Genomic DNA, 22,830 nt, shown 5'->3' with positions numbered 1-22,830 from the left:
TGTGGTATTCTCTTCCTTTGATCTAAGAGCACCCAGAGAACCATCCTACTGCTGTACAGGTGGCAAGGTAGCCCTGGGAGTGGTGGCTCTTGGGACCCCTCTCCTGCAAACAGTCCCTATTCCCATGGCTTAGGACACTACATATGTGGTGATGTTGAGTTGAAACCAAACACATCCCAACTTACACAGTGAAATCTAGGAGTGACTTACTCGAGAGAAGGGACTGTCACTACAGCTGAGGTCTCTTGTATCTTAGCACATGGACACCACAGCCATCAAGAGCGAGTCTTCTCTTTGCTGCCTGAAGAACAGGTTGGCAAGCATGTCCACCCAGCCTGCTACTTGGGCAAAAGCTTATGGCAGGAAGGACAGGGGATGACTTCTATGTTAACTGTATTGTTTCCCCAGTAGTTTAGTTCAAATGTGACTTCTTCAGAATGGTGTGCAGGAATCCTACTCAGCCTGGACTCTTACGGGAATGTCCTTCATCTCTGAGCCTGGCCCACAATCCTTGATCTGATGTCCACAGAATCCAGGATCAATGTTACTGCCCATCAAATGCTCTCAACACCTGGCTTATGAGACAGGGAATGCTGCAACACTTTATCAAGGTTCAGATAACTACAGGTCAGACAAAAGGGTTTCTTCTTAGCCCTATATCTTGAATTCACTGATGGGGATAATCATCCACTAGGCACTGTCTTCTCACCAACACCTTTCACCAAATGGCAATCATGCAGAAAGTGGACTTGTCCCCACCTGTTCCTTTCTTCTTCCCATTTCTCTGGGATGCATGGTCAACAGTAGCCAGAGCACAAGCAGAAACACCAGCAGAAAAGGTACGTCTCCTTGGGTACGCCACTGCTTAGCTAGTCATTGATCCCTGCTCTCAGTTCTTATAACTACTGAGTCACTTGACCTACAGGCAATCTTGTGATGTTGGTGTCTACTGTCTTCATTAGCATCACCAGCTGTGTTACTGAGGGAGAGGAAGCTTCTTTCTGTTGTCTCAATAGAAAGAGCTGAGATTTGGTGAGGGTAGCAGACTAGTGCTCTAGCATGGCTTCCATGACTGCATCTTCATGGATGTACAAAACTCTGCTGTGGCTGTCTTCTGTTCTAACCTACCACTGTGTGATGCAAGAACAAACTAATGGAAGAACAAACTGAGAAACCCTTGCTTTGGCTGGCGAGGGGATCAAGAAGGCACGGAAAGCAGCATTCTCTCTTGGCCTTCCAGACTCACTATCTGTCTGGGGAGATACAGAAAGCATGAAGGAGAATAGCGGGGGTGGCTGTGAGTACAGTCAGGGAGGGACAAGAGTTCAGAAGGAGCAGCCAAGACTCAGGAACTGCTATTCCTTACAGTTGGTTCTTCCTTTTAGAGGGAGATTGGGGACAACCGTTGGTGCTGTCACCCTATACCACAGTATAGCAGCCAGCTCAGCAGAATTTAAGCAGTGGTGCCTCCCTCAAAACAGGAGCCTAGGGCCTGACCCAGCCATATGGTACATGAAGCAGGCTGATGAGTCCTGGGGCATGCACATGGCAGAGCTGGCAGAAGCTTTAAAGTTCAAGGCATCTATCTTTTCAACTTAGGGATCTCACCTCTGTACAGGATTGTAATGTGCTCAAGGTATAGTGTGCTCGAAGACGACCTGTAGTCCGTAATGCTAAGATTTCTTTATTCAGATAAACACCAGCCAAATGCAAGCCAGAGCGTGCCCAGAGGCAGCAAGCTAGCAAGGCCTGCGAAAGAAGAAGGGGTCTCCACGTGTTCGCAGCCCCTTAAGAATTGCCTCCGCATCATCTTTGACCTCCCCTGACCACACCCTCACGGGTGTGGCCAGGCACACCTGTAGGGGCTACTAGGAGGCGGGGCTACAGTGTCTCCCTACACAGGATTGCCTCTTCGTACCCCTATCTTTGTATCCATCTCTGATGCCTCATGCACTGTTCTCCAAATCCAAATAAGTATTTGTGAATGAAAACAAATGAGTTGGCTGAGAAACTGGAAGGAACTGCAATATAATGCAGAACCCCTCAGGTCTGGTCATGGATTACCACATGTTTTCTGAAGCAAGTCTCTTGTGCAACAGAGAGTCATAGAATAAGACTGTCTTGATTGGAAGAGTTTCAAGCTCTGTTAATCTGGGCAGGAAAAGGAAGGATGGGACAGGCTGTGGGCAGGGCTATGCTGGGTGTGCCTCAGTGCCTGGTCTGTGCAGGTATCCCTGCTTCCTCTTGGCCCCAGTTTGGGATAAGTGACTATAGGGAATTCATCTGTTTCTTCTCACAGTTTCTCCTCAGGTCTGACCACTTTCTGTGTACTACCCTGGGGTTGCAGGGAACTCAGCAGACATAGGTCAGGCGGCATCCTTACACTTTGCTATAGAATCTGTGTAAACCACATTGTGTTGTGGAGATAGCACAACATTTCCACGATTACAAAGATCTGTTCTTAGTTCTATCGGGCAACTTAAATCTCAATAATTCTCTCACCAGGGGGAACCCAAAGACATTTTAGAAACTAGGTATGAACTTTGATTCTGCCCCCCCCCCCAGGAGCTGCAATATCTCTGGAGTAGGAGTGAGACAATGGAGGGACCAACAATTTCTGGCAGTAATTCCAGCCAGCACCCAGCCTCAGGCCTGCTTGGATCAGTGATGCTGAGTGGCTAATTCCGAGCCTTGCACCTCTTCTTATAACCAAGAAAAACAGAGACAATGCACTGCCTATTCCTCACTATACTTCTGTGAGGATAGATCATTACTATTCTTTTAATCAGTGATAGTAATAATTTTAAACAAATAATGAAAAGAATAGCTGGACTGTGCTGAGGATTTGCTGAGCCCGGTGGTGTCTATGTACAGCTCTATGTGTGATCTCATTCTCTCCTATAGCGGTCAGATGGGCTGGCTCTTAGCTAAGGTGGTAAAGATCAAACTATGGAAGTTGGAGGGGTCAAGTAGCTTTCCCAGGGCCAGACAGTTGCTGGTGGTAGAGGTGGCATTTGAATCCAATATCCATCATTTCTAGTGTCAGACATATGCTAGATGTGTATTCTCTTTTCCAGTAGTTTGTAATTAAGAAAAATCAGCATGTGTACAAAGACTTTTAAAGAAGAAAATGATAGCATGCATACCAGTCAAGACTTAATAAGTTCAAGGTACCTCTTTGTTCACTGGGGACAAGCTTCTTTTCACCCATCACTAGAGTCAAACGAACAGTAAAACAGGATGGAGTTAATCTAAGTTTTAGGTGAGAGAGGAGTGTTCAGAAGGAAGGACTGAGAAGTGTGGGGAAAATGTATCCTTTTATGTCCAGGCTCAATGAAGACCGACAGCTGTGTAGAAATGGGATTGGACAAAAAGGTTGAGGTCTTACATACTTGTGAATGAGAGGGAAACTCAGCAAACAGCTGTTTGGGTTTTTTTGCCGTTGAAATGAAGGTCATAGAAGCCACATACTACCAGTCAAGGTAGTTCTGAGAATTTCTTTGTAAGGATTCCTCACATAGAGAATTAATTTATGACTGGCCTTGGAGAAGAGGTTCTGGCTTCTGTGACTGGTAGAGGGGTATGGTGGGGACAGGAGGCAGAAAGGGCCTTCACCTCTGATGCTTTTGCATTTCCATTCAAAGTGTTCAGCTTCTGTTGTCTACTGCCCCATTAGTTTATACTGTATAAATGCAAAAATATTTCACATTATATGTTTACATACACACACGCACACACACACGTGTGTGTGTGTGTGTGTGTGTGTGTGTGTGTGTGTGTGTGTGTACATTAAAATTTATTAATGTGGGGTCATTCAAGGACTTCATTCCTCAACTCTCTTGTTAAGGTGAGTTTTCATCCTCTGTCACTGTCCTGTCTCCTCAGTCCTTTCTTCCAGAGTGAGCTCAGGTCAGCCCAGGGCTGAGGTGGAGGAAGGGGTGTTGAGAAATTCATCTGGAAAGGTAAAGGCAATTTGTTCCAGGATGATGGATGGGTGAGGGGAGCAAGGGGTGGGGGGAGAGGACAAGGAATAGGGAGGAGGATAGAGGCACACAGAGACAGTGAAGATACAGAGAAAGGGAGACGGTAGTGGGGGAGTCCCTTACAGGTAGACAGAGAGGGTAGAAGGAAGCAGAGGGAGGGGAGCCATGGGAAATCAGGCGAGACAGGCACAGGTAGCCTGGAGGCTAGGGGTAGAGAAGACGGTCTCTGGAGCACTGGGCACAGATGTAGATTCAAGGGTGTTAGACAGTAGGAAGGCAGGGAAGGAAACAAGAGAACTGCAGCAGGTGCTGCTTTTTGGTTCCCTTTTCAAATTCTTTTATTGATTAAAAAAATTGGACAGGATCTTGTTGCATTGCCTTGGGTAGATTCAGATTACTATGCACCTACTTCAGCTTCCCCAGGGCTGGGGTTGCGGGCATGTACCATTCTGAGTTTAGGAGCTCTTTTGCCTGGCTGTGTGAGTCTGTCTGTTTATATGAGCGTCTTCTATGGACTGTAGTTTTGTTAGGCAAGTATGTCTCTATGTACACAAATTCACTTTATGTAGAAGGACCCTGGGACCACCACTCTACTGTGTCCTCCCATCTCCACTAAAAATGACAGCAATAGCAATCACTGCAAGGTGGTTGTCAGTGTTAAACATTAAAATCTCTTCCTTAAATAACAGTGTACATTATTTAACAAAGATCCTAGAAGATAAAATGCAGACAGCCTTTTCTTTCTCTTCCTCAGGCTTATCCACTGCTCCAAGCTGGTCACATAAGCTCTTAGTTCTTATTCCTTGTTTATGCCCAATGTCACTGCATCACCAAGGCCATCAGTTCCTCTTGTCACTAGACCTCTCTGTGTTCCTTCACTTAGACTGCTCACCTGACTCTACATCTCATTGCCACAGCTTCCAGATCTGCTCCCCACTGTAGCCTCTCTTTGATGAGGCCACTCTAAGGCTGCCACTAGGAGTGTCAAAATCTCACTTCATCCCATCTGTTTCTAGCATGGTCTATCAATTGTTGCTTCTTGTCAGCAGGATAAAACCACTCATTGGCTGCCTTCCAGGGCTAACCAAAGCTGACTTACCTGTATTTCCAACTTTCTCACCCTTGCCCATACTCTAATCTTGGTCATCACCAGCCACTGCCAGTATGCAGGACTGGTTGGCTGCTTCAGTCATGCCCCTCCCCAACAAATTGGCACCTTTCAAACCATACCTTGAGCCTCCTTTGACTGTCTCAAAAAAATGAGATCACCTAGATAGACAGGGAAGAAAAAGGCAAATTTCGAAGTGGCTAGAGAATGAGGCAACTGCACTGTAACAGGACATCACTTGACATGGCTGACTAAGAGGACCACTGATTATACTTTGCCTCATTAAAATGGCATCCCCATATTATTAACCTGGTAAAATTGCCTATTCTTACTATGCAGGTGACACTATGCCACATATGGAAAGCCCTATATAAGAACAAACAAACAAGCAAGCAAACAAACAAACAACACTAAAACAGGAGAAATTTGACTGGGGAAAATCCCATCCCATTCTCTGCCCATGCCCCATGCCACTTAATTCAAGAATAATCCTCTTGTCCATTGAGATTCACCGTAAAATGAGCTATCCAATACTGGATAACATGATCTCTTGAGAAGCCTGCATTCACATCCTGAGTGTGTGCCTCTGTCCTGTAATAAGTGTACCCCCAGTTGCTCTTTCTGTCCACCTGCCTCTGAATTCTTTCTCTGACAGTGCTGGGAACCTGGAAGCACTGAGAGTTCTCAGTCTGGTCCCTCTATCTTTGAAGCCTACCCATCCTTGACCACAGGTAACAGAAAGGCCATGCTCAAGAGTCTGTGAGTCCCATCTTCCCAAGAAGGTGACCAACTCCTCAACCCTCATCATCAAGGCTTCATACCTCTGCATCACTTCACACAAGGCTACACATAGGTCCTGGGCAGTGTACATCTGGACATTTGGGGGTAAAATTCCAGGTACTGCCCTTTTCTTAGAATGGGGAAAGAATATAATTTCATTCAAGGGATGATTTTTGATGACATACTATGTGCTGGTAGAGTAAACATAGGGCTCAGCATAGTGCTTGGGGAGAGCAGGCACTCTACAGATGACGGCTATTTTCATGCTTGTATTTGCTAGTGCCATGAGGATGAATAAGACACTGCACTCATCTTCAGCCACTGTGTACCAGTTATCCTTGTTGTCCCAACAGGTACTGGCTGATCATCAGCTTTCTCTGAACACTGTTCCCTTTGTGCCCACTCCTGCACCTGGAAGGCATGGAGAATGCCGACTGGAATAAGACTGAAGAACCAGAGGCACCCTTCCGCTATTCCCCCTTCCACCTCCCATGTGCCCTTGGCCTCCTGCTGGAGAGGAACATGCAACATGCTGTCAGCTTCCTTTCTTGCCTTTGGGGAGCAGCAGACAGAAGGGCGTCTGTCAGGACTCTACTGCAGTAGAGCAGCCACCCTGCCAGTCACCCATCACTCCAGGCCCTATAAGTGCCAACCTGAAATGAGGTGACTCTGCCCCATGGAATTAGGATTTATGCATAACATATTAAATTTTTCATGTAAAGCTATCTGTCACAGATAATTTGTCAGATTCCGAGAAGGCCAGGATAGCTTTCGTCTGTGAGGTGAGAAATATGTATCCAACAGTGAAGTCACCACAGACTTCTCAGAGGCCCTGATACAGGCCAGTTGCTCCCCTGGATGGGTGGGTAGGTGAAGAGCAAAGTCCAGCTTTTGGACAGAATTTTCAGGTTGTTTTCACACCTCCTTCTTGCTCTCTTTCCTTTCACTTAGCTTTTCCACAGTGGTTGTAGTTTAGCCTTGCAGCGGACACAAATATTTGCAAGTAAGAGTGAGTCCTTTACACACTTATCAGAAAACAGCCCTTGTTTCAGAGTGCTGACTCTACAGGAAGGAGGGCCCCATACCTCCCAGGGGAGGCAGAAAGCTGGTTCTCTGGTGTGAGGACTGAGGGGCAATTCCAAGGTTGCTTCCCTCCTACAAAGTAAAGGACAGCTCTCCTCCACAGGAAGATGGCACCTACCGAAGGAGGCTTTGTTCAATAAACACTCTTCTGGTCACTTGTCTGGGGGCAGGTGTTTACTTAGGCCTTGCTGTCTCGACTTAAAAAACATTTTCTCACCCCTTTTAATCTACAGAACAGACCAGGGATTTTTTTAGGGGTGGTGGTGGTGAGGTGCTTTTGTCTGTTAGGACGTTCTAGATAGATTTACAGAAGTCCCTTTGTTCACCAGGTATTGGTAAATGGCTTAGGCTGGTGACTACTACCTTCCCTCCCACACAGAGCACAAGATCTCCTGGTCCCAGCAGGCATTATCAAGAGGAGTGAGAGTCACACAGGGGCTCAGAGACTTGCCTACCTTTCTCTCCTTGTCACCATACTCCACACCCAAAGTATCCATGGCCCGGACGATGGCTGCCAGAGACTGGATGGTGTTGCTGTAGACAACAGGCTTGTACTGCTTTACGTCTTCTCCAGAGAAGCCATCTTCATGGATGATCCTGGAGGAAAACACAGGTCACACCTGATGAGTATGGTGTCCTCAGTCCACACGGACAACACAGGGCTGGCAGGTCACAGGGCAAGCCTTGGCTGGCTTCACAGAGGGAGAACTGGGAGAGCTGGGCCTCGGGGAAATGACGGATTACTGAGTTGCTCTACCCAGGCTATAACACCAAAAAAACAAAACAAAACAAAACAAAAAAACCAACAACAACAACAAAAACAAAACAAAACAAAAAAAAACAAAATAAAACAAAAACTCTACTTATCTGAGTTACTGAATAACCTTGAAGTATAGACTATCGAAAACAATATAGTCTTCACATTCTACATCCAGGGAAAGGAACAAGGGGCTGAACAGACAGTTGAAAACACTGCAACAGGAGCAGCAAAGGCGAATCGTTTATCCCAAGTTCACTGCTGCCATCTAAGAACACAGGGGGGCCCTGACTTGTATGCACTCAGAGAATCCTGCTCAAGATGCCTGCAAAAACTCAGCAAATGAAAGATACAATTTCCATCTCTCTGTCAATCCCTGCCCCTTCCACTGGTGGGGACCAAACCCAAGCTCCAATATACTGCTAGGTGAGGACAGTGCTCTAAGGGGAGATGGCAGCCACACCCACAGCTCACTCACAGTGCTTTTAATGAAGGTAGAGTGATGCCTGGCTTAAATGAATAACCACCCTAGTCCATGCCCATCAGAAGAAAAGCCAGCAGAGGAGGGCATTTCCCTACTCTTTCACAGCTGGGATTAGCTGGACTCACCCCGTTCTGCTGGAATCTCAACAACTGAAAGTCCACACAGGGGACACCACAGATCTGAGGTAGTGTGACACCCTCTGGCAGCCTTTGCTACATGCTCTTAGCTGACAAGGATCCTGGGAAGAGGAAATCACATCCAAACTGCAAGAATAGTCTTAAATGGAAGTAAGGAAGGAGCAGACAAGTTTTAAGGACAACATCAGGGATTATTTGTGCTTTGATAGACTGTGTGAACCGTTTTAAGGTCACATTTCCAGAACAGGAATTAATACCACATGTAACACACGCAGTGAAGATTCAGCATGAGAGCTGAGCCTTCCTTCTACTGCATCAAAGCCTCTGTCCATGCCTTCATTACCTCCTCTCTGTCCTGGAGAACACCACACACAAACATCTTGAAAACAGCATATGAGATTAATTTCATATGCTGCTTGCCTAAACCATGCAGCTCACCATCTGTTTTTGCAAATTCACAAGATTGGGCAACCATAACTGCATTCTAACTGTAGAATGCTTTCCCCCCTTTCCCAAAGTTGCCCTGTACCCATTACCAATCACTCTGCATCCCCACTGCAATCCTCAATCACCACTAAGCTACACTGATTCTATAAATTTGCCTAGTTTGGGCTTCCAAATAAATGAAATTATATGATATATGTGTGTGTTTATGACTGGTTCTTCCATTTATCAAGTCTTTTAAAGATATGCCCATGTTATAGCATGTTTCAGTGACTTGCTCCTTTTTATTGCTGAATAATATTTCTTTGTATGGGTATGCTACCATCCACTTACTGGTTGATAGACAGTAACTCCTGTGGCAAAGTGAGAGTTAATGCTGGCTGTGGGTCTCCAATCTGAGTTTCTCCAAGAAGCAGAGCAAAACAACTCTGTGGACATTTTGTGGGTTTGATTAGTGCTAAATCTGTTCTTGTAAGTGCTTCGTTTTATTTGAAAAGATTTATTTAATGAGTGTTTGCCTGCATACATGCAAGTGCACCATATGTGTGCCTATTGCTCCCACAGGTCAGAAGACAGCATCAGATCCCTCAGAACTGGGGTTACAGGCAATTGTGAATTGCTTTGTGACTGCTAAGAGGGGAACCTGGGTCCTCTGCAAGAAAAGAAGTCACTCCTATCTGCTGAGCCATCTTTGCAGCTCTCACAAAATTTTCTTAATAGAGAATTGTTGTCAAAAAACCCAGAGGTTTGTGACCCCAGAGAATCTCACAAGGAAACACTAGGTCTCTGCATAAAGCTGGGGAAGTGACGAGAACTAATGAAAGTGGTGTGTTCTGACAGTGGACAACAGGCTGTGAAGGTGGCTTGTGGACTGCATGCCCTGGCCAGCACAGCACAGGCTGGAGGAGCCAGGCACGCCACAGGGCTCCTGGGTTGCAGAGATGAGGGTCAGCACTCAAAAGTCAAGGCAGCTGGAACCGAGACTGCAGAGAAAGAATTCTTGGCATCTGTGTACGGCTCCTGGGGGGTCTTTGGCTGAATAGATGAGACTTCACAGCTCACAAGAAGAGCATCAGAGAAGGAATGACCATCAGGGGGCTTGGAGGCTGGACACTTGCCAGCACTCCCCCAAGCCAGGAGATGAACCTCCCAAATGCCTGAGTGGAGTCCCCAGGGACTCTGGAGCCTTCAGCAGAGATGCCAGAGGCCACAGGAACTAGGTTAAGACAGCTCTATGGTTCCCTGAGGTCCTCCCGACAAAGCTAGAAAGCAAGTCTGAAAAATACAGCTGTCCACACTAACTTAGCCCATCAAAGAATAACAGAATAAAGACAACAAATAGCCTTTAAACAAGAATGACAAAATCTGGACGCTCAGCAGAGTAATGTGCATGGTGCTGCCTTCCAGGGAGAAAAGTCCCGGCTCTATAGATAGCAGGAAAGTGTGGCTCACAACTAAGAGAAGCATTAGGTAACTACAGTAGATGCGGACACGATACGATGACAGAATTAACATAAGGTATTGCAAACCATCTACTTTAAATATTTTCAGGACATTAATGGAGATTGTGAGTATATTTTAGAGAGAAATGGAAGATACAGAAAATGAACGATAGGTGAAATTAGTGGCAGATCAGACATGCAGAAGACTGACAAACCTGAAGACAAACAAAAACGATTCAAATGGAGGCAAAAAGAGAAAAGGGCTGAAAACACCTTATAAATATATGCAAAACTTCCAGTAATGAAAAAGGTGGGAGGGAGGGAACATGCAGAAAGGTGCATGTTTAAGGAGTGGCATATGACTCAAAAGTAAATTAAAGTGTGTGAGGTACACGTGGGAATTTCATAGCAAACACAGCATCTTGCAGTCTCAAATACAGCCAAGATCTAATTCTTTATTAACAAAGATAAACAAGTATGTCTATCTTACCAATATGCAAATTTTTAACCTTTAATAAATGGTAATATTCTATGACTTAATTTTAAATTTTAAAATTACTATTACCATTAAATGTTTGATTTGCTTACTTATTTTATGTATCTACACACCTGGGGTCCCATCAAAGTTTCTCTGGCAAAGAGGTTGCATGGGGAAACATGGGGAAAACCTTTCTATAAATCCCTGGCTGGCTAAGGATTTCTTTCCCCAGTGGGTTGGAAGCTTCATTTCCCACACTAATCTTTACATTCACCATTGAGGTAGGAAGGCTAGGTTTTCCATCTGACAAAAGAAACTGAGGCTGAGAGAGATTAAGCCATTGGCCCAGTGACTCTCAGCAGGTTCATGGCAGAACTAAGGCCAGAACCCCAAATCTCTAAGCTACCAGTCCTTCTGAGCATGCCTGATCCGTGCCCAGAACATGCAGATTATTGTCCTATCAAGTGTCAGCCTGGTGTCTGGGGTGACCCAAAAGAAAGATTCAGAAACGACGCAATTTGGGGCAAATGTTCAAAAGTCATGCATGTTATTCCTATAACTTGTCACCCTGGCAAATACTAGCTGAAATTTGGCTTCCAGGGGTAAAGTTTTATAACATCTCTGACTAAACAGTCAGAGGCCTGCTTAGCCCAAGAATACATTGTGGTTCACACTGGTCAGCTGTGAAAGTGTTGTCCATAATCCCAACTCCAGTGCCAAGCTCTGTAGTGCAAACCTTTTCCATGATAATTTCTCTCACACTCTTCCTCTTCCTGATTTTCTGAGTTCAGGATGTTATCTTTGTGAATATCAAATAAAGTCCCCTTATTTTCTATATCCTCAGATCATTCCAGTGAGGCACAGCTCATGTGACAGCCAGTAGCTCATGTGACAGCCGGGCCTGATCCAATACCACCTCTGCTGCTGAAGAACTGTGTACATCCCTGGTAAATAACTTAGCTGCCCAATCTTGGTTTCCTCACTGGAAAACTGTTCTGGGAAATCAGAGAGATGTAGCAGAACACGCCTGTAATCCAAGCCCAACTGGTGGAAGCAGGGGGATTGGTAATTAAAGGCCAGCCAGGACTACAAAAGACCCTGTTTCAAAACCACAAAAACAAAAACCTAGAGATGGCGAGAAAGACTACAGCAAAGACACTTCAAATGGCTGCCAGTGGGAATAGTAGTTCCATTCTAAAGTCAACCTCCAAATCCAGTTTCTTTAATTTCTGGCACAGAGGCGGCCTGCGTCTGAGGGCTGGCACCCTGTGCTAAGTGCTCCACTTGCTGCATTTCTTCCAATTTTCAAAGCAGCCCTGGGCTTGATGGAAATCACCAGCTTCTCTTTACAGGTGAGGGGACAGGCCCAGTGAGGTCAGATAACTTCCCTGAGGCATACAGCTGGTGAACGACATCTAAGGTTCTGTTTGTGACCCATGGGCAGATGGTGAGAGGCAGGGTAGCTTCTCTAACCCCACGCCCTCACCTCCAGGTTCCAGAGGCTCCCAGACTGCACACACATGCACACAAACACAGTGTTGTGCATGTACGCATGAGGATTGCAGTGCCTGTCTAATGTTCTGAGGGCCTGCAGAGGGGGCTCCTGAGAATCCTCAGAGGCATGCCCCTCTGACACAGGATGGCTCTGGCCTGGGTCCTGGAGGTAGCAAGGTTAGGGATTGAAGGCAGAAGACAGGCTCCACAAGCCAGTAGTACTGCAGAAGCCCTAGACAGACCTGCCGAGTGAATGGCCAGAGTCGAGTCTCAGTGATGTCATGTGAGTCTCTAGATCCACCTATGCCTGAAACTACAGCTATCCCTACTGATATGACTGATACAAGCCACACTATTTTGTATTTTTTGCATAATCAAATGTCACTCATTCAACTCACAGTTAAGAAGTTCTATAACTTGATAACAATAATTTGAGGTCATCTCTCAACATATTTGCTTGTTAATTCTTTGTTCCTACCCCAGTCCTTCACATCTTGTTTCACCCATCTCTCCTCTCCCTGTCTGTGGTTCCTGGCATAGAGATGCTAAAGGTGGAAGCACCAGTGGTGTGTACACAAATGTACAAGACACATCCCACCAAGGCGCTCACAGGCAAGTCTGCATGTGTGAAAGCACATGTCTGTGTTAGGGTAGGGATCCACCAGACGATCTATACCTGCAGGGCATCAAATGGAAGCCGAGTTATTTTTCACAGTGCATACCTAATACCCAGGGACTCTGAGACCATGTCCTGGGTCACCAAGCCAGAAGAGCCATGGGAGGAGGAGTTTGACCAGACAAGGCTGACTGCAGCTTGAGCATTCAACTATGGACAGAAGCTGCCACCTGGACACTGGGCTCCTGACAATGCTACTAAGTAGGTGATCTTGAGGGTACATGGAGGGAGAGGGATGATGACAGGGTCGCTGCCCACAGTAGGTGACCAATTTCCAGGAAGAGGAAGTCAGTGGTGGACCCTTGCACTCCCCACACCAATTCCCTTTGCTGCCTTGGGGATCTGCACAAGGCCCAGACCTGACTCTCTTTGTTCTCAGTGATTCTCCCAGGGTGGGGCTGCTTTTAGCTGCAGGAAGACTACAGCTGGGCACAGAGGCCTTATATGGTCATAGAACCACAGGCTTGGGAGCAGGAAGGGACCTCACAGAATCATCTGGCCTGGCAGCCTTTCTCTGAATCATGGGCCCCTTTGAGTGTGACAGATGTACCAGCATAGGTTTTCCCTTGATTTTTGGAGGTTTGTGAACACCTGTCATAAGCTGCAGGGACACAGCTCCATCACTGGGCAGGATCCAGTGTTCGTTTTGCCTGCCATGCCTCACCATCCTCTGCCACAACCCTTGAATGATTTAGACTGGGGGGTGGTGGTGCCAGGCACTAGTTGGGTGATGCGGTAATTTCCCATAACTGCTGCCTGGCAACAGTTCTCGCTGTGTTGTGGTCAGGACCAAAAGAGCAGGAGGGAGTCAACTGTAGTGATTGCTGGGGCATTTGGTACATAGGGGCTGTCCTCCAGAAGAGGGTATGCATTTGGTTCTAAGAGGAGAGCATCAGTGAGGCACACCTTTGAGTGAATCTGTGAGGGCATTTCCTGAGAGGTTAGCTGAGGAGAAGATACACTCTGAAGGTGAGAGGAGAAGATACACTCTGAAGGTGAGTGGTAACATCCCATGAGCTGGGGTCTTGGGCTAATTAAAAAGGAAAAAAGATGAAAGCCAGCCAACTATTGCCATTCTTCATTTTCTGCTTCCTAGTTGGCCACCACGGACCAAGGCACTTCTTCTGTCATGTCTTCCTCTCCATGATGAACTGCACTGCAGTCAACAAAGTAAAATAAACCTCCTTCCTTTAACACTGTATTTTGTCTGGTATTTGGTCACAGTCATGAGAGAAGCAACTCATAGAGGTGAGCCCTGGAGGACCTCCACCTGCCAGGAGAAGACAAAGTAGGGCTGAGAAACTCCAGTGGGAAAGGGACAAGAGCATGAGTGGGGACTCTGTTTATCAAATGAACTTCCTGGGAGAACCTGTGGGTTGGGGAACCTAACTTCCCATTTTGGCCATCTTAATGATATTCAAGTGACTGAGCAGGGATGGAACCTCATAAGACACTTGTCTGGGATCTATTGCTTCAGTGATAACTGATAATGGTGTCCAATCACCACTGGCCTCGCTGACCCAATGAGCATTGGAAATGTGACTCTGGAGCCATGGACATCCCTATTAGGTGGGCAATGGCAATCCTGGCCTCACAGAATACATGTGTAATTAAACAGTGAACAGGAAGCTCCTAGCATGTAGGGGCTCCACAGAGCCCATTAGAACACTGGACTTGGGCAGGGGGATAAGATTAAAATACCAGGTATGATGTAGTCGGTGTCCTGTGCAGCCACTTATAAATCAGGTGTATGTTGGAGAAGCAGGTATGGAAGCTGTGGAGAGGGAGGAGGATGGACAAGCTGGAGCAACAGAAGAAAGCAATCACTATTTTTGGTGGCAGCATTCAGGGCTTTGTTACTGTCTTCTTTCTGTTTGTTTCTTCATTCTTAAAATGGGCATTAGGTATCTAGAAGAATGGGTCATTTTACTTTATAAAGATTTAGAGTGTGTGTGTGTGTGTGTGTGTGTGTGTGTATGTATGTATGTGCTTTTGGGCAATAGCACACATGTGGAGGTCAGAGAACAACTCAGCCAAGTCGGTTTTCTCCTTCCACCTTTATGTGGGCTCCAGCGATTAACTCAGCTCTCCTGGCTTGTACAGCAAGTACCTTAACCTGCTGAGTCATCTTGTTGACCTGCAACAGATTATTTTTCAATGGGAACAATACTTTACGTTTAATAAGGTGACCATGTTGACAAGGAACAAGAGTAGAAGGGTAAAACGTTGTCAGCTGAGGTCTCCTGACACCATTCATTTGGTCCTACTGCATTGCCAGGCTCATGGGGCCAGTTCCCTGCCTTCTGGGGACTCAAACTAATGTCAAAATAAGGCTAATGATGAAAACATATAGGCAATAGTTTAAAAAATGGTATCTTCCAAGGGCAGTGACATACATACATACATACATACATACATACATACATACATACATACATACATATGCATGCGCTATGCGGGCTGTCACACAGTAGCCATTGTCCTCACCCACAGAGAGCTATTTTCCTGTCTCCCTTGCAGCTGAGTGGCCACATCATCTAGTTCAAAACAGTAATACTAAAAGGGGAATGTTTAGATATGCTTCCTGGTCCCAAAACAAATTTCATTATGATTATTTTTCCTATTGCCCATGTTCCTCTTTCCCACAGGACTCCTCCCCTACAATATTTCCTGGCCTCCTGCCTTTATTATTAGTGTAAGGAGTCAATGAAGGAGCTACAGCCATTCCATGGTCATGCCACCATCATGGGAATGAAGATCCAAGAGGCACAGGAAGCCCATGATGACAGAGTTCCTGCTTTCATCCTGATGCCCTCTGCCTGGGCCACATAATGGTTCTGCTCCAACGCCACATGTGGGGAACTGTGATTTAGAGATATAAGCCATGCCCATAGGGACACAGTTAATTTATGACAGAGCAGGGATAAAATCCCCAGAGGCCCTTCTATTGTGTTGCAGGCCTCTGATGGCCCTGTAGCTGAGGATGATGGGAGATCCCAGGTAAGAAAAACATGGGCCCATCTGCAAACAAAGAAAGATTCTCTTGACTTGACAGTTCCAAGGTCTGTATACTTACTTCCATTAATTCATCTCTTAGTTACTTTCACATATTATCTGGGTCCCTACTATGTGCCAGACAAGATATCAACATTGGGAATTCAAGAGTAAGTCAACATGCATAGTGTCTGTACTCATGAAGCCTGCTCCTAGTAGGAGTCCTGTAGAAGTTGAACAGGAGTTTCAAACCATAAGTGATAAAAAGAAATGATAACCAGAAGGCTCATGCTCTGGATTGGGCCAGCCTACCTGGAGCAGTGCTGACAGAGCTTCTGGAGATGGCTGGGCTGGGAGTAGCTCTCCAGATACAGCAGGCATGTGCAGATGCCAGGTCTCTAGGTGTTGGAGGGATGTATGCTGAATGGATAAGAGCAGTGCACAGTGGGACTGATTCATCAAGAACTCTGCTCTGAGTCTAGCTCAAACATTCTCTACTATAGAAGGGCTCTGCTGACTCTTAGGAAGAATGTATGAAAGCAAACTGACCCAGTGTGGGGGATATCACAAACTGCACCCAAATTTAGAGGTGCTGGTAGGAACCTGCAGAGCAACTTGGAGTTGGGTACCACAGATGGGAAGCACTATAGGAAGGAGGAATTGCTCCACCTAAGACCCCTTTCTGTCTTGTCCCTGTTGAGTATCCCTATTATAATTGTCTTTTGGTGTGTATACATACATATATGTATTGTATATGTGCGTGTGTAGGCCAGAGGCTTCAGGGATGTTTTCCTTTATCCTTCTCCTTCTCCTTCTCTTCCTCTATCCTCCTCCTCCATCCTCCTACTCCTCCTTGTTTTTGTTTTGAGACAGAGTCTCTTACTAAACCTGGAGCTTATCAATTCATTTACCTAGGCTGGCTAGCCAGTTCTTGCTAAGGCTCTATCTGTTTCCATCTCCCCAGCACTGGGATCACAGACATGTATCACTGCACCTGGCTCTTTATGGGGTACTTGGGATCTGAACTAGATCTTCATACCTGTGTGGCAAGCCCTCTACTGGATGAACCATTTCTCTAGTCACCAGTTGTCAGTGTCACTGCAGTTGTTTTCCCACAAGGACAGTGAAGTTGACCTGGCTGCCTAATTCAAAGACCACTAAGAGTAAGACCAGGACTGAGATACCCCCGCCACCAGACCCCAGGTACAATATAGGATAGGCTAGGGGAAGAAGGGTGAGTGCTAACAGCCTCTGGGAACCACAGAATTTCAAATCCTTTAGACTCCACCATTCATTCACTCTATAAACATATACTGAGCCCTGGTAAGATGTGAAGACACCTAACTCTACTATTCATCAACAGTGTGGATACAGGCAAGCTACCAACTTTCCCAGGGCCAGGTTGCTCTTCTGTAAAATGGAGATGAGGATTGTCTTTAATGGATGACAGAGTATTGAATAATGTGTAAGGAGGTGCTGGCATAGCAAGAAGTAGCTAAGATTAGCTAAAAGCTGCAGGCAAACCAGTACCAATGCAAGGCTGGACCTTTAGTCTTGTCTCAGCAGCTATAGGGCCCTTCTCATGCATTGCAGTAGAGCCAGGCCTCAGCTGAACAGGGTCTTGGGAACTAGAGGATAATCTTCAAAGGTCTCACAGGCTAAGAGAGGAACACATACAATAAGGAAGTAAGCAAATAAGTATTTCAGGCTACTATACACAAAACATGTAATTGATGGGGAGGGGGATGAATTAGTAGCCATCAGGAAGTAACATGCAAAGTTAGGGTTTGAATGAACAGGAAGAGATAGTGTGTAAAAGGAAGTTTCCGGTAAAGAACAGAAAGTGCAAACGTCCTGGGGGAACCCTGTGTGCTGGGACAATGGAGAGAATCCAGCGTGTCTGGAACAGAGTGAATGACAGAGTGGAGAGACAGGTCTGAAGTGGCAGCTGGGGCCCAGTCACCTATGACTAACATGCTAGGTCTATTTTGGCTTTTAAGTATATGTTAAAACATGCTTACCTACTAAAATAAATGTTCATCTGCACACACAAACCTGTGAAACTGCTCCAATCCTAGAGTACTTTTAAATGGCAACTCCTCTCCTCTTTCCCTGACTCCACAGCCCTGACTGAAAGCCTGCTCTTGGAACACTTATGGATTCTAACCCACACAGCTGAGCAAAAGAGGAGGAAGATAGCAGCCACCAGACATCCTGCCATAGGGAGGAGCTACACCATAGGCTGGCAAGTGTTCACATGCACAGCCACTCCCAAAATGGCATTCCACAGTGGCTTCATTTCTTGATGAATACCATGTTCACTTAAAAAGTCCTGTTTCCTTTGAGACAGGGTCTGGCTGTGTGGCCTTGGCTGACCTCAAATTTGCAACTGTGCCACAGCCTCTGGAGTATATGCTACCATACCCATCTACTTAAGTGTTTCTTAAGTAGCCAGGTGCTAGGTACAGAATATAGAAGGCAGAGCTGAGACTGTATGGCTGAGCCTGACTTTAGGGCTACTGTTGAGTATTTGTGTGTGTGTGTGTGTGTGTATGTGTGTGTGTGTGTGTGTGTGTGTGTGTGTGGAGAGGAGGGGGTTTACAAGCATAGATATCAAACTCAATCCATCCTGGCCAGGGTTCCTCATGCGACTTTGTGTCACCCTGGGATTGTCACTGGCTGTATGGAGCCCATCATCTGAATGGACCATGAATTATCATCCAGCTCCACCACTGTCCGCTGAAGTTTGTTCTGCGATGTGATCCCTCACCACTTTCAGATCTAGCTGCTAGGGGGACTGACTACCATGCTTCTCCCAGAGAAGCAAAAGCATCAGAGCTTGTATGGAGCTGGTTGGTTGAGCTCTGGCCTCCCATGCTGGATTGCATGAAGTCTGAGTACAAATGGGACCTCTGGCAATTTTACGAGATAAAAGATCCAGTTAAAACCTTACTGGCTAAATAGTAAATATGTATGGAATGAGAAAAATTATTTAAAAAATAAAAAGTCCCTTAGTAATTAGTGCTATAGAGAGAACTTGAGAAGCTAATAGCAGAAAAATACAGAATGAAGTTCTAAAATAATAGTTATAGGCAAAACAATCCTCCAGGGGAGCAACTGGCACAAACAAGGGACATGTCCTGTTGACAATGACTTGCAGAAATCTATTATAAAGATGCCATTTCTAATAAAATGAAACTCTAGCCAGAAGCAAAGATGTCAGCTGCCAGTTGTCACCAGACAGAGCCAGGGACAAGACTGGGACTTGTTGTGACTCTGGGACAGGACCTCTGCTGCCCTCATGGGGGTGGGGGGAACAACACAGATCTGCCCTTCCCCCATGCTCCAGGTGGGGTAGGATAGGGGTGGGGAGCAGCCCCTTTCATCCTCCTAGTAGAGCTGCTGGTCTGCACCTGGGGCCTAGGCACTGCGCAGATCTTGAATTTGAAGACAGAAGACCTCGGGATTCTACAGAATGGTCACTAATACACTGTCAACCCATGTGAAACAGAAGAACCTTTCAAAGTCCAGTGTCTTTAGCCAGGCCCTGAAGATCCAGCTTGTGTTAAACCAAAGCTTTCTAGAACTCTGTCTACCTCCTGCCAGGATACCTCTGGCCTCCTTACAACCCCCCACTTCCAGTCACTAGCATCAAACATTACAATGATAGCAGTAGCTCATACCCTGACCGAGAAGACCCAAGATCTAGTCTTGACTCTGCCATGGAGCAGCTAGCAAATTTATTAGACAATTCACTGGGGCTCTGGGCTCATTTTCTCTGTGTACTGCCAGTCTCTCAGGTCAGGTGTTTGTAGGGAGACACTGTAGCCCTGCCTCCTAGGAGCCCCTACAGGTGTGCCTGGCCACGCCCGTGAGGCAGGGGGAGGGGGAGATTCTTTTTTTTTAATTTATTTATTTTGTATACAGTGTTCTGTCTGCATATATGCCTGAAGGCAGGAAGAGAGTGCCAGATCTCGTTAAAGATGGTTGTGAGCCACCATGTGGTTGCTGGGAATTGAACTCAGGTCCTCTGGAAGAACAGCCAGTGTTCTTAACCGCTGAGCCATTTCTCCAGCCCCTGGAGGGGGAGATTCTTAAGGGGCTGCAGACACTGGAGGCCTCTTCTCTCTGGCCTCTCTAGCTTGCTGCCTCTGGGCACGCTCTGGCTTGTGCTTGGCCGGTATTACTTGAATAAAGATATCTCGTTATAGGTGTTGGCTTTTTTGAAGTGGGCTGTGATAACTTCCTGGGGTGCCCTGTGTCTCAGACTGATCCAACTCCATGGTCATGCCTGTGTCTTTGTCTTTGCCACACACTGCCTCTGGAAATGTGGAGATGCATGCAAGGCAAGTCTTGAAGGACCAAGAGCCTCTCTACAACAGAGATGTGTTCATGGCTCTGCTCCAAAGGTCACTTCCTCAGGCCCCACTATTTATTTCCTCCATCTCTTCCCCCATAACACGTCCTCATCTGTATGCATAGCATTGCATATCATTAGCTGCATGGCATGCCAATATGAGCTCTATGAGGGTGGAAACACCTTCATTCTTGCTCACTGACCATAGTTACTGGTTGGACACTGAGTTTAATAGGCATGGCAGTCTTCATAGTCCAAGGTGGCAATCTCACATATACCTGACTCCTCTCTGAAGGCAGCCCTTAAGTTTAGAGCCAGGATGGATGAACATTTCTGTTGGCTGCCCTCCACTGTGCATCCCTGTTTGTCAACGCATCTTACCTCAGTGCTGAATGGCTGGCCCCATCAAGACACAAACTCTGCTGTCCTCATCTTGGTACTTGTTACCTAGTCTCACTGTGCTCCCAGATCCCAATACCTGAGTCCTTGTAGGGTATCTTAGGGTCAGGACAGAAGGACAGTGTTGCTACACTTTCTATGCTTGCTTCTGGAAATACCCAGAACTGTTCTTTGAAACCTGACTGTGAGATTACTGGTTCTGTAGCAAGGAAATGACAGAGAGCTCTATGGAGTTGGAACCCTATATAATGCTTCATATAAAGACAGAGCAGAGCCTGTGAGTGAGGCTAATTCATTCTATGTTGGTTTCATTGCCTACACCTAAGCAACATTTATGGCTTCCCATTTGTCCAGTCGGAGCTTCCCTTGGGTGGTCTTCACTGCTGACATACATAATGCAGTGCTTGGAACTCGACGTTCACCAAGTGTAATGTGCATCACTGGGAAGATGCACAGCCCATTTCATGGAAGATGCGCAAGTAAGGCTGAGGCTTTATTCATCTGACCCTCCCTTCCTGTCTGGATGTGCCTGAAAAGTCTGTGTTCCCTGCTCACGGGCCCTGGGTGAATTCTGTATCAGACAAGAGGGAAGAGACCACGAATGCCCACTGTCTTCACTAACAAGGCTTTAACAACCTCACACTACCAAATACCTTCTTTTCAGACAAGCGAAAAAGGTTGAGCTGTAGCAGGTGGGGTGTGGTGGTCTATGTGAGGGCTCCTAGGGGGTGTTCTGACTCCTGAACTCCTAACTGGAGTGTGCTGGTAGATGACTCACCACAGAAGATACCCAGAAGCGAGCTTGAGCTTTGTAAATGACGAGCTAGGCCTGCAGGGGACATCTGTTGTTCTTTCTTGCTCGGCTTCTTTTTTCACTTGGAAACAGAATCTCAACAGGAAAGGAACTGTTATCCCTCACACTTTAAGGTCTCACTCACCCCTAGCTTAAGTGCCAAGGGTGAGTCCTTCATCCTCTGTTGGTCACTCAGTGCAGCACACACTTGGATCCAGACATGCCTGAGGCTCGTGTAGTTTCAGCCACTCAGTTATGTAAGTCAACATGTTTTGGACAAGTGGGGGTGGGTTTTAGTTATTAGTAATCAGGATTCTTTTGTCATTTTCTTGTGTGTGTAGGTGTGGTATGCATGTGTACATATGCATGCTTTGCTTGTGTGAGTGTACGCATTGATACTGGTAATCATCCTTGATAACTCTTCCATCTTACTAACTCAGGTAGTATCAGATCCATCATCCCTTGATCCTGCCTTCCCAGGTCTCCATACCCACCTGGCATTTATGTGGGTTCTGGGGGTCCAAACTCTGGTTTCCTATTACTGTGAAGAGAAATCATGACCACAGAAACTCTAATAAAGGAAAACACTTAACTGGAGCTGGCTTACAGTTCAGAGGTTAAGTCCACTGGTGTCCTGGTGGGGAGAATGGCAGCCTGCAGGCAGTCATGGTGCTGGAGAGGAGCTGAGAGCTCCACATCCACATCGGTAGGCAGCAGGAAGGGAGAGACACTGGGCCTGGTTTGAGCTTCTGAAACCTCAAAGTCCACCCCCAGTGACATCCAACAAGACCACACCTACTCCAACAAGGCCGGCCACACCTAATAGTGCCACTCCCTGGAGACCAAGCATTCAAATCCATGAGCCTGTGGGGCCATTCCTTTTCAAACCACCACACATGGTAAGCACTTTAACACCCAAGCCTCTCTGATTAGCAGTCAGGATTCTTGCTGGTAGTGAAGCTGTACATCCTAGCAAGTTTCTTTGAAACCCACACTAGCCAAATAGATTTGCTAATCTGAAAGGTGGTGTCTGGTGACAGCATGCTTCTGGGCACTTGGACACTGGAAGAAGGCATCAGCTCCATCCCTACCTCACAACTGCAGCCCTATGGACAGGCTGCAGGTGATGCCCTCTGACAGGCGTTTCAAGCACTAGCTGTTCCCAGACACTGTCACCTCCACCCACACCTTTAAAGATCTCAGAAAAATCTCTCTCCTTTCCCCTCCTATAGGGCAGACAGAGGCTTGTGGCCTTTTCCCTTCCTGTTTTTGTTTTCTTTTGTTTTTTAAATGAGGACTTGCTTTCCTCCCCTTAACATGTGGCTAGACAGGGACAGACACAGAGAATAACACACAGGCCTGCAGAAAAAGTGGGGAGGAAAAATGTTCCTGGTCTTGGTTCTTGGTTCAGGCTGTGTGGC

The 22,830-nt window shown here is 46.4% G+C and overlaps 1 protein-coding gene across 1 annotated transcript in view; it reads right to left on the bottom strand.

Annotated features, from left to right (window-relative positions):
• Gnao1 (G protein subunit alpha o1) overlaps positions 1 to 22,830 on the bottom strand; it is a 158,037-nt gene that overhangs the window by 67,794 nt on the left and 67,413 nt on the right. Inside the window, 1 exon segment of the mRNA NM_001244055.1 lies at positions 7,410 to 7,551. Within this exon segment, the coding sequence (NP_001230984.1) occupies positions 7,410 to 7,551 (142 nt within the window).

Source organism: Cricetulus griseus, chromosome 3, assembly GCF_003668045.3.
Source record: "Cricetulus griseus strain 17A/GY chromosome 3, alternate assembly CriGri-PICRH-1.0, whole genome shotgun sequence".
Classification (NCBI taxonomy): Eukaryota; Metazoa; Chordata; class Mammalia; order Rodentia; family Cricetidae; genus Cricetulus; species Cricetulus griseus.
Note: the sequence above shows the minus strand (reverse complement) of the source record. Positions and strands in the feature narration are given on the sequence as shown.